At 49.4% G+C, this 12,307-nt stretch overlaps 1 protein-coding gene across 7 annotated transcripts in view; it reads right to left on the minus strand.

Annotated features, from left to right (window-relative positions):
- Positions 1-12,307, minus strand: part of KANSL1 (KAT8 regulatory NSL complex subunit 1) — a 97,047-nt gene that overhangs the window by 4,475 nt on the left and 80,265 nt on the right. For all 7 annotated transcript variants that reach the window (XM_069751309.1, XM_069751310.1, XM_069751312.1 and 4 more), the window contains 2 exons: positions 2,917-3,035; positions 1,117-1,171 (listed from right to left, as the gene is read on the minus strand). In XM_069751309.1, coding sequence (XP_069607410.1) covers positions 1,117-1,171; positions 2,917-3,035 — 174 coding nt within the window. The remainder of the gene's footprint in view (positions 1-1,116; positions 1,172-2,916; positions 3,036-12,307) is intronic.

Consider the following 12,307-nt stretch of genomic DNA (forward strand, 5'->3'; position numbering starts at 1 on the left):
AAGCGTTTTTTGCGGTGTTCACTGAAGGGGTTAACTAGTGGGACAGTTTTATAGTACGGGTCGTTACGGACGCGACGATACTAAATATGTGTACTTTTATTGTTTTTTTTTATTTAGATAAAGGAATGTATTTATTGGAACAATATTTTTTTTATTATTTATTTAGGAATTTTTTTTCTCACACATTTACATTTTTTTTAAATTTCTTTTACTTCACATTTTATTGACAGATTGCTGATCTGACACTTTGCTGTGCACTGTGTCAGATAAGGAATCACACAGGCACAGCAGGGACGCTTACCAGCGTTTGCTCTGAGCAGGCGCTGGTAAGCCACCTCCCTGCAGGACCCGGATGCAGCCCAGCGGCCATTTTGGATCAGGGAGGAGAAGGCAAGAGACCCTCGCAGCAACGCGATCACATCGCGTTGCTCCGAGGGTCTCAGGGAAGCATGCAGGGAGCCCCCTCCCTGCGCGATGCTTCCCTATACCACCGGAACACTGCGATCATGTTTGATCGCAGTGTGCCGGGGGTTAATGTGCCGGGGGCGGTCCGTGACCGCTCCTGGCACATAGTGCCGGATGTCAGCTGACATCCGGCCGCGCTCCCCCTGTGAGCGTGGCTGATCACGCTGGACGTACTATTCCGTCCTTGGGAAGTAGGGCCCACCCTACATGGACGGAATAGAATGTCTAATGGCAGAAAGGGGTTAAGAACAGAATTGACCACATTTTTGCTACGATTTTTTTCTTCTAATTTCCTCCTCTAAAACCTAGGTGCGTCTTATGGTCCGAAAAATATGGCAATTATCTAGGACCCTTTTGTTTCCCAAAACCAAAATCTAACACTTTTGGTATGCGAGTTAGTGGGTAACCACTTTTTACATTAAAACTAGCCCTCCGATCGGTGGGCAGAGCAAGGGGTAATAGGTTTCTCTTGTAGCAAATAGAAAACTACATTGAAATAAATTGCTGTACATGATCTAGATAGGCGCAAGGGCCACCTGAGTGCTGCTCTGGCTAATGATCAGGTCCATAGCGGGCGACATTTGTATGAACCACTAGAATACACACACATGGGTTCTCTACTTTAATTTACAGAACCAATTAGAAACTAACCCCTTCTAAATCTTCTTCTGTATTCGTCAGTGGAGCGATTTTCACTACACGCCAGCTGTGGGATCAAAAGTGAGAATGAGTTTCATGTTCTTAACCTATTGTGGGTTTATCATGCAGTGAAAAAAGAAAAAAAAAAAAAAGTGATGAGCGAATATACTCGTTACTAGAGATTTCCTGAGCACGCTCGGGGGTCCTCCGAGTATTTTTTAGTGCTCTGAAATTTAGTGTTTATTGCCGCAGCTGAATGATTTAAATCTGTTAGCCAGCTTGATTACATGTGGGGATTCCCTAGCAACCAGGCAACCCCCACATGTACTTATAATGGCCAACAGATGTAAATCATTCAGCTGCGGCAATAAGAACTAAATTTCCGAGCACTAAAAAGTACTCGGAGGACCCCAGAGCGTGCTCGGGAAATCTCATCACTAAAAACAAAACAGATCTTGAAATTAGAAAAATGCTTGAAGACAAAAGTTATTACAGACAGACCTCTATAGAATAATAGGACACTGAGAAAATGGCTTAGTACGACTTTACCACTTACTGATTGGAGCCCTGCATAACCCCACAGGAGACACAGGCTGTAGTCTTGTTATTAGGGAGAGGGCAAATGAGGTCTCTTAGTTTGGGGGAGACACACAGGGCTGACAGTCCTTTCCTCCTGTCTGCAGATGTTATGATATAAAGTGACCTCATGTACAGCTTAAAGGGGTTGTCCAGTTTAAAACTACAAGTCTGCAGTCACATTATCTGTTTTTTTCTTTGTAGGCCTCATTCCATTTTTGATTAATAGTAGTACGATGTGCTACCAAAAGGCTCTTGTATGTCCACAAGCTGCGCTCCTAGAAGGATTTTAGCTTACTCACATATTTTATTACACAGTCTATCTTTTTTAAATGTCTCTGTGTCAGCAGTGGGGTCCTCCTGGATTTCCTGCCATAGCATTTCATTTCATTCAAATGTCGACTGATAAATCGCGCTGACACTGATGCATCCTGAACCTGCAGGACAGCTCAACTTTCTTGACTTTGGGACTTGATTTGGGCTGCTTATCCACCATCCGGACTACCCTGCGTTGCAACCTTTCATCAATTTTTCTCTGCCGTCCATGTCTAGGGAGATTAGCTATAGGTCGTAAACTTCTTGATTATGTTGTGCATAATGGACAAAAGAACAAAGATCTCTGTAGATGGACTGGTAACCTTGAGATTGTGGATATTGTTCAACAATTGTGGTTCTCAAGTCCTCAGACAGTTCTCTTCTTTCTGTTCTCCATGCTTAGTGTGGCACACATAGACCCACAATGCAAAGATTGAATCAACGTCTCCCCTTTTTATCTAGTTTTAAGTGTGATTTTCATATTGTGTACTCCTGTTACTTGCCACAGGTGAGTTTGAACAATCACCACATGCGTGAAACAAAGTTGTCTAAATCACAATTTTGGAAAGGTTGCCAACAATTCTTTTATTTGGTATTTTAAGTGCTGTTCCAATACACGCAAAGAAAATAATTTTTTGTATAACAAAACGTGTAATTGCAGCAATTTTCTGGGAGAAATACTCCATTTCCTCATAGATTGTAAGCTTGAAAGGAGGACCATCACTCCTCTTGGCATCTGTTGATTTATGTGATTGTTACTCTAATGTTTGTAAAGGCCCCTCTAAAACGTAAAGTGCTTTGTAATATGTTGGTGCTTTAGAAATAAATTATTATTTTCTGGAACAATTTCAAGGGTGCCAACACTTTCAGCCATGAGTGTATATATTCTATGCACGATATAGTCATGATGCATGTACACACCTGGGAGTAAGGATCTCTTTGTATTGAAGTCTCTCTACTCTGGTGGTGGCTGCCACAGACATGGGTATCACGATGTTGTCAATGTCATAAGAAGTCTCCACCCGCCGTCTTCTGGCAGCCTGAGGGGTATGAGGAGAAACAAAAGCAGGAATTAAATTTGAGAACAGTTCATAAAATAAATAAAAATAAAATAAGTGCATCAGAGGCAATGTCCAAAATCAACGCCGCATATGGGGCTCGGTACTGCAGCGTTCGAGTCCCCACTTTGTGGGTATTTACATTATATATTGCCGTTGTCCTCGCTGGGTGAAATTAATGGGTTTTATAATGAAAACTTGCATTGCAACGTGATGAGTCTGCTGGTGCGGCCCCCAACAAGACCACACACTGCAATGTGCACCAGGGAGCAAGGCACTGCAGGCACACGTCTCATTACACAACCAGTCACACTTCCCAACAAGCTGGGAGCAAGCACACGTGTCACAGTATATACACACTCGATAGACATATCTATTTGCAACCTCATTTGTGCATCTCATGACCCGTTATTAGCATTAAAATTTAAGGCAAATTAAAGATGGTTTCCCGAACCATGTGGGCGACATGGGCGAACTCAGTCGAGGGGTTCAAGAGAGGCCTGGATGTCTTCCTGGAGCAGAACAATATTGTATCATACAATTATTAGGTTCTGTAGAAGGATGTAGATCTGGGTATTTATTATGATGGAATATAGGCTGAACTGGATGGACAAATGTCTTTTTTCGGCCTTACTAACTATGTTACTATGTTACTATGTCTGCAACACAAAACTCCCCCAGCAGAGGGCGCCTTCAGCTTCTCAATTACCGCGCTGTACGCCAGCACGTTACTATAGAATTAACATCCCGGACAAGCACGATAAATACATGGATGGGACGCTATAGGAACCATAAGGATAGTGGTGTCACCCAATGGAGGGAGCAGGGCCGGCAGTGGGTCAGCACTTTAGCGCCCTGTGGTTTTTAATGCTGGATAGGAGAAGCCATGCTGACATTTGGAGGAGACATTTCCTTAGTTTTATCAAGCAATCCTGTAACCGGATACCTGAAGCATCACTGACCGTGTGCACACTCAGACATATAGCATTAGGAGAGGGGGACAGTGTTTATACACATCAGGTATACCTGGCAGCACACAATGTGCGGACTAATAAGCCCTAGAATTCCCTACCTGCCAGCAGAAGTTGGGACTCCAAGTTTCTACAGTATGGCGCCCCAACTCGTCAGCGGCTTTCCCTTAATGCTCCCCCAACAAAGTGCAGCACAGGTATCATCCCATATACTACCCTGGTTATGTGCGTGTGATGAAAAATTCCACAAAGAGGCAATTAATACCTTATCACCATATACCACACTAATCAGTGCAGAAGATCTGTACCAGTGCAATTCACTTGTAGTAAAATTCAATGAATACTTCATAACTAATATCATACCTTCCTTCATAACCAGATTTATTACGGTACTAGATGGTGGCCCAATTCTAACGCATCGCGTATTCTAGAATATGCATGTCCACATAGTATATTGCCCAGCCACGTAGTATATTGCCCAGCCACGTAGTATACAGCACAGAGCCACGTAGTATACAGCACAGAGCCACGTAGTATACAGCACAGAGCCACATAGTATACAGCACAGAGCCACATAGTATACAGCACAGAGCCACATAGTATACAGCACAGAGCCACATAGTATACAGCACAGAGCCACATAGTATACAGCACAGAGCCACATAGTATACAGCACAGAGCCACATAGTATACAGCACAGAGCCACATAGTATACAGCACAGAGCCACATAGTATACAGCACAGAGCCACATAGTATACAGCACAGAGCCACATAGTATACAGCACAGAGCCACATAGTATACAGCACAGAGCCATGTAGTATACAGCACAGAGCCACGTAGTATATTGCCCAGAGCCACGTAGTATATTGCCCAGAGCCACGTAGTATATTGCCCAGTCACGTAGTATATTGTCCAGTCACTTAGTATATAACACTGCTCACACAGTATATAACAGTGGCCACGTAATATCCAGCACAGCCCACGGAGTATATCACACAGCCCACATAGTATATAACACTGCCTATGTAGTATACAGCACAGAGCCACACGGTATGCAACACAGCCCACGTAGTATACAGCAGTGTGGGCGCAATATCCCTGTTAAAAATACAATTAAAATAAAAAACAGTTATATACTCACCCCTGGGATCCACTGAAGCTCCGGCGATAGGTCGTGGCTGTTTTGCCGCGACCAATCAGCGACTTGGATTTCCATGACAGACAGAGGCCGCGACCAATGAATATCCGTGACAGACAGACAGACGGAAGTGACCCTTAGACAATTATATGGCCCAGGAAGCACCCATCGACCGAGTGGAGTGTGCCCTAATCCCCGCCGGGATAGGTCTGCCCCTGACCCGATATGATTCCTGGATAGCAGATCGAATCCATCTGGCTATCGTGGCTTTAGACGCCGCCAAACCCTTTCTGTGACCCTCCGGGAGAACAAAGAGAGAATCCGATTTCCTGAAAGGAGCCGTTCTGGAAATGTACCTCCTAAGGGCCCGTACCACGTCCAGGGTGTGAAGGGCTCTTTCAACCCTGTGTTTTGGCTGCGGGCAAAAAGAAGGAAGAATGATGTCCTCATTAAGGTGAAAAGTTGAGACCACCTTAGGAAGAAAGGCCGGAGATAGGCGAAGGACCACCTTGTCCTGGTGGAAGGCAAGAAAAGGAGCCCGGCAGGACAAAGCGGCCAATTCTGATACTCGTCTGATGGATGTCACAGCTACAAGGAAGGCAACCTTCCAGGAGAGGACAGAAAGTGGAACGTCCTGGAGAGGCTCAAACGGAGGTTCCTGAAGAACCCCCAGAACCAAGTTGAGATCCCAGGTCTCCAACGGCATTCTGTAGGGGGGTACCACATGGGAGACCCCCTGAATGAAAGTCTTGACTTGAAGATTGGCAGCGATCAAGATCCTATGTTGGAATAACACGGATAAAGCGGAGATCTGACCTTTGAGAGAACTCAGTGCCAAGCCGGAATCCAAACCGGACTGAAGGAAATCCAAAATACAAGGGATTGAGAAAACGAGTGGAGGACGACCACGGAGTCTGCACCATGAGAAGAAGGCTTTCCAGGTGCGGTGGTAGATAGAAGCGGAAGACGCCTTGCGTGCGCTTATCATGGTGGGAATGACCTGCTGAGAGAAACCAGCTCGAGTTAGAACCCAGGTTTCAACAGCCACGCCGTTAAACGTAGGGCCCCTGAGCTCTGGTGGCAGATCGGCCCTTGGCGAAGCAGATCTGGGCGGTCTGGTATCCGCTAGGGGACGTTGGCTACGAGCTGAACGAGCTCCGCGTACCAAGCGCGACGAGGCCAATCCGGAGCAACCCCCTGTCTTGATTTTCCGGATCACCTTCGGCAGTAAGGGAAGCGGAGGAAACACGTATGGTAGTTGGAACTGATGCCACGGGGATATCAGCGCGTCCACTCCGATAGCCTTGGGGTCCCGAGAACGAGCGATGAAATTGTGAACCTTGGCATTCAATCTGGACGCCATCAGATCCACGTCCGGGGTCCCCCAGCGAAGGCAGATCTGCTGAAAAATCTCTGGATGGAGTTCCCACTCCCGCGAGGCAAGGCCCTGACGGCTCAAAGTCCGCCGCTCAGTTTTCGATGCCCGGAATGTGCACCGCGGAAATGGTGAAATGGTTGGCTTCGGCCCAGCGAAGAATGTGGGAGACTTCCTGCATCGCCGCCCTGCTGCGGGTATCCCCTTGGTGGTTTATGTATGCCACCGCTGTGACATTGTCCGATTGGACTCGGATTGAGTGACCCGCGAGCAGGGAGTGAAAGAGTCTCAGGGCGAGGCTGATCGCATGAATCTCCAGGATGTTGATAGGAAGCCTCGACTCCCGCACTGTCCAACGACCTTGGGCAGAGTGGTGAAGGAACACCAGCCGAGGAGACTGGCGTCGGTCGTTACCACTAACCAGTGGATCGGGAGAAAAGACTTCCCCTGGAGGAGAGATGGACCCAGGGTCCACCATACAAGGGATTGTCTGATCCGCGGAGACAAAGGGCAAGGACGATCGAGGGAGAAGGGACTCCTGTCCCAGTTGTCCAGCAGAGCCCGTTGTAGGGGGCGGAGGTGGAGTTGAGCAAAGGGGACCGCTTCTATTGCGGCTACCATTTCCCCAGGATCTTCATGGCGAACCGAATGGATCGCGGGCGAGGATGGCAGAGCTTCCGGACTCCTTGCTGAAGTTCTTGGGCCTTGGAAGCAAGACCCGTCCCCTTGAGGTGTCCAGGATCATTCCCAGAAAGGAGATCCGACTGGCAGGAACCGGGGAGGACTTGTCCAAGTTGATCAACCAGCCCAGGCGCGAAAGAGAATCCAAGGTAATGCGGACGCTTGCCTCGCAGGCCTGAAAAGACGGACCCTTGATGAGGAGGTCGTCTAAGTAAGGTAACACGACCACTCCTCGAGAGTGAAGAATGGTCATAACGGCCGCCATGACTTTCGTGAATACCCTGGGCGCCGTGGCAAGACCGAAGGGTAAGGCCGCGAATTGGAAATGGTCCTCTAGGATGGCAAAGCGGAGGAACCTTTGATGTGGCGGGAATATTGGAATGTGAAGATAGGCATCCTTGATGTCTATCGATGCCAGGTATTCCCCTCTCTCCAACGAGGAGATGACCGACCGGAGCGATTCCATCCTGAAGTGCCGAACTTTTACGCACTTGTTCAGGAGCTTCAGGTCCAAAATGGGGCGCACTTTCCCGTCGTTTTTGGGCACGACGAAGGGGTTTGAGTAAAAACCTCTGAACCTCTCGTGTTCCGGGACCGGAACAATGACCCCGCTCTGGCAGAGGGAACGAATGGCGCAAAGAAGGGCGCGAGACTGAGCCCCCGAATTTGGGAGACGAGAGGGAAAAAACCGAGCTGGAGGGGAGGCAGAGAACTCTATTTTGTAGCCAGACGATACCAGATCCCTGACCCATTCGTCGTGGATGACAGAGAGCTAGACGTGCTGAAAAAGAAGTAGGCGTCCGCCTACTTTGGTGGTATCGACTGGAAAAGTTCCCGAGTCATTGCGAAGGGAATCTGGCAGGCCTGGACCCTCTGGTTCTGGGTTGCCTAGGCTTTCCTCGCCAGGACTGATTCGGCCTGAAAGAGGGACGAACGTCTCTGTCTGAGCGAGCGGATCGGTCCGATCTGGAAGAGGCGGCAGGACTGGACCAGGCTGGACTGCTACGAAAGGGCCGAAAGCGAAAATACGGTTGGCGCTGGAAAGCAGCCTTGGGCCTCTGTTGGGGAAGGAATTTGCTCTTTCCCCCTGTAGCGTCAGAAATAAGCTGGTCTAGCTTTTCTCCAAAAATACGCCCGCTCTGAAAAGGACGGGAAATCAGAGACTTTTTAGAGGAGGAATCTGCGCGCCACTCTCTGAGCCAAATGGCTCTTCTGATGGTAATGGCGTTTGAAGCCGCCGTTGCTGCAGTTTGCTGCATCGAGGGATGCGTACATCACATAATCACCAGCCATTGCAATCTGTTTGGCAATGTCCGCCACCTCTGACGGAAGATCCTGCTCCCGAACCGATTTTGCTAGGGCATCTGCCCAGGAAACCATCGCCTTGGCCACCCAAGCTGCAGCGAAGGAGGGAGAAAGGGAAGAACCCGAGGCTTCGTACACTGAGCGAGCTAGGGAATCTAGCTGGCGTTCTGTGGGGTTCTTAATTGAAGCACCCTCTGGAACGGATAAGAGTTTTGGAGGCAAGGCGCGAAACCGGAGGATCTACCAAAGGGGACTCCGTCCAGTCTTTAACGAGATCTGCGGAAAAGGGATACTTTGATTCCAGGGCCTTTTTGCCCGTGAAACGCTTATCTGGACGCTCCCTGTGTCGCCTGACTATATCCAGGAAATCTGGGTGAGAGGCGAACGTCTTATGAGAACGCTTGGCTCTTGTAAAAGAGACTGAGTGGTCCGGAGCCGAATTAGGGTCATCGTCCACCTTGAGGGCGTGATTGACTGCCTCAATGAGGGAGTCCACTGTAGATCTAAACTCCGGAGCATCCGGGTCTAAGGATACATCAGACTCAGAGTCGTGAACGCTACGAGCCCCCAAAGAGGGTGAGCGAGAGGTGGAACTGTCAGAAGCTGACTGGCGTGGTGAGCGCTCAGGAGAGGTAGTGCGGATCCGTTTTCTGGATGACCGTGCCTCTTTCCGGAGAGCGGCCCCTGCTGGCCGACGATTCCCCTGTTACGGAGGGATCTCTTAACACTTGCAAAGGATTGCCCCGCTCCCGAGGCGGGTTCTGAATGGATTTGATGGCATTGGCTAAAAAATCCACGGACTGCAAAAGTGAAGCGACCCACACGGGGGGACTAGATACGCCAGGGTCGGTGGCGGTGGAGGGCTCCTGGGCACATGGGGCATCGCAGGCTGAGCAGAGGGGGGAACTTTGAGGCCGAGAAAGTGGAGCCTGGCAGGTGGTACACGCAGAAAAAAAGGTCGTATGCACCTTAGAGGATTTTTTAGTCTTTGACTGGGACATGGTGTACACTAATGCAAGATAGACCCCAGGGTCTATAACCTAAGGAAGCGAGGGCAGCGCTGCGGGGGAGAGCTGACGTGGTCTCCTTACCCGTGGTCCTGTGTCCCGCAGAGGAAGAGGGAGACGGCAGGTGGAGTAGGCGACAGCCGGCGTGCACAGCGCTGCACGTGAAGGAAGCTGCGGCTGGGAGAGCTGGAGCTGCGGCGTGCAGTGAAGAATCCAAGATGGCCGCCGAGATCAGGGGGAGAGATCTCGCACACAGCGAGAAGCGCCAGGACCGGGGGGCGCCGCCGCAAGATGATGCGAAAAAGGGGGCGGAGCCTAACTGGATGCGGCCTGCAGCTGGGCAGAAGCCGGGGACTAAGTTTGCGGCTTCGGCCGGCGCGCAGCCGCTGAGGGACGGAAGCTATGGGGCCCAGAGAAATATGTGCCGCTGCTAGAAGGGAGCCCTCCGGACCGCCGAACGCCCCCCCCACCCCCCCGATAGAGGGTAGAACCGAGCCGCGCAGGGGGCAGAAGCTGCTGCACCCAAGGATCCTGGTGAGGTGTGCCTGGGGTGAAAAGGACGGTGCAGGGGTTGGGGAGCCTCCATCCACCATCTCCTGAAAGGGGGGTGGAGAGGAACCGTCCACCACCTGCATATTCAGTGGTGATGCAGTGGGGGCTGCACGGACGCCACAACGTAGAGTGCCTCTGATCAGGCGAGGGTAAACCTGGTGGGCAGGGCAGATGTCCGGCAATAGGCCTGGCTGCAGAAGAGGATACGTGGAGGACCTCCATGTGCTCGTCTGTAAGGGGGGTGGGGGAGATCGGTCCCTAGAAAAGGCCCGTCGCCCCCAAAAAACAGCTCAGGCAGTGGCTTCCCACGTCGCAGGAGAGGGTACGGAGAGGAGAACTCCCGTGCTCGCCTGTTGGTTCGGGGAGATCGGAGCCTTGAAAGGTTCCGTCGCCCCATTCGTCCGATAGAAAAAAGGGAAAGGATTAATTCCAGTGTGCCTCCTACGGACACTAAGCTTGAACTGGGTCTCTGGAAGCCAGCATGAGGGTGTATACTGCAGGGGAGGAGCTAACCTTTTTTAGTCTCAGCTTAGTGTCAGCCTCCTAGTGACAGCAGCATAACACCCATGGTCCTGTGTCCCCCAATGTGGCGAAAGAGAAATTATCTGTAGATAGAGACATCAGGGCAAGTAATAAATTCATCTGTGATATTCAACAAGACCCAAAGTACATGTCATATGCACGTTTCGCGAGCCCCCTTGAGGAAGCGACAGACACGCTCGCGAAACGCGCGTTGGGGTAAGAGGTCGCTCCCTGGAATGGACCAGAGAGATCATCACTATGGGTAATTATCCTCTGATTTACTATATGCTCTGTGTTCTTGGTGCAGCGCTTCAGTATAATTTACCTTACAGCCTAGTTCAGGCATGTTTTGATTAGGATTGCCTTACTATACGTGGGTGAATGGGTTATGACTTTTCCTTGTTGCCATCATGGGGCTGCATACACATGTCTCCTAGGATATCATCTCTGGTGCTGCACCCTTTAGGTCCGGGTCAGCGGCGACTCAATTTTTTGTCACTTGAGGATCACATTTGTATCCATACATATGTAATATTTATGGAAATTCTATTGAGTATTTATTTCATATTTTTGTATAAATAAATTATATTTTTTAATCTGAAGACTCAGGTTCTCCTGTTTTCTAAGTGCTATATCAGAGTCAATTTATTGGTGAAAGCTGTATTAATTTGTGGCTGGTAAATTGTATTGGATAATACATAGAATGTTATGTGATTGATTGAAGTTTTGGCAATGCTCCTCTATGCCTCCTTCCCCTTCTACTTTGGTGACCTCATGTCAGTCTCTATAAATTGACGCTATATTTTGAATCAGTGACTTGGGATCATATCCTCAGCATCCGTTTGCTGAGGTTTTTAATCTATTTAGGCCTTTGAAGGATCTCCTGTAGGCACGAGTTTTTCTAACATAAGGTACTTGCCTCCTTTTCGGGCCACAGCAAGAGATTACTGGTTATTATACCATATATCACAAATCTGGTTATGAGTGATATTTGTGAAAGTATTCATTAAAGGGAACCTGTCACCCCAAAAATCACGGGTGAGGCTAGCCCACCGGCATCAGGGGCTTATCTACAGCATTCTGCAATGCTGTAGATTATACTCACCCAGGGGCGGTCCCGCTGCTGGTCCGGTCGGATGGGTGTCTCTGGTCCGCTGCGGCGCCTCCCATCTTCATTCCAAGACGTCCTCTTCTGATCTTCAGCCACAGCTCTGGCGCAGGCGTACTGATTTGCCCTGTTGAGGGCAGAGCAAAGTACTGCAGTGCGCAGGCGCCGGGCCTCTCTAACCTTTCCGGCGCCTGCGCACTGCAGTACTTTGTTCTGCCCTCAACAGGGCAGACAAAGTACGCCTGCGCCGGAGCCGTGGCTGAAGATCAGAAGAGGATGTCTTGGAATGAAGATGGGAGGCGCCGCAGCGGACCAGAGACACCCATCCGACCTGACCAGCAGCGGGACCGCCCCTGGGTGAGTATAATCTAACGTCTTTTTCTCCTCTTTCAGGTAACATCGGGGGCTTATCTACAGCATTACAGAATGCTGTAGATAAGCCCCTGATACCGGTGGGCTTACCTCACCCGCGATTTTCGGGGTGTCAGGTTCCCTTTAAACTCTATTTTTGATCATTACTCGTGAATTGCAGATTAGTGTGGTATATGATGATAACTTATTAATTGCCTCTTTTGTGGAATTTTTCATCACTT

This window comes from Ranitomeya imitator, chromosome 2, assembly GCF_032444005.1.
Source record: "Ranitomeya imitator isolate aRanImi1 chromosome 2, aRanImi1.pri, whole genome shotgun sequence".
Lineage (NCBI taxonomy): Eukaryota > Metazoa > Chordata > Amphibia > Anura > Dendrobatidae > Ranitomeya > Ranitomeya imitator.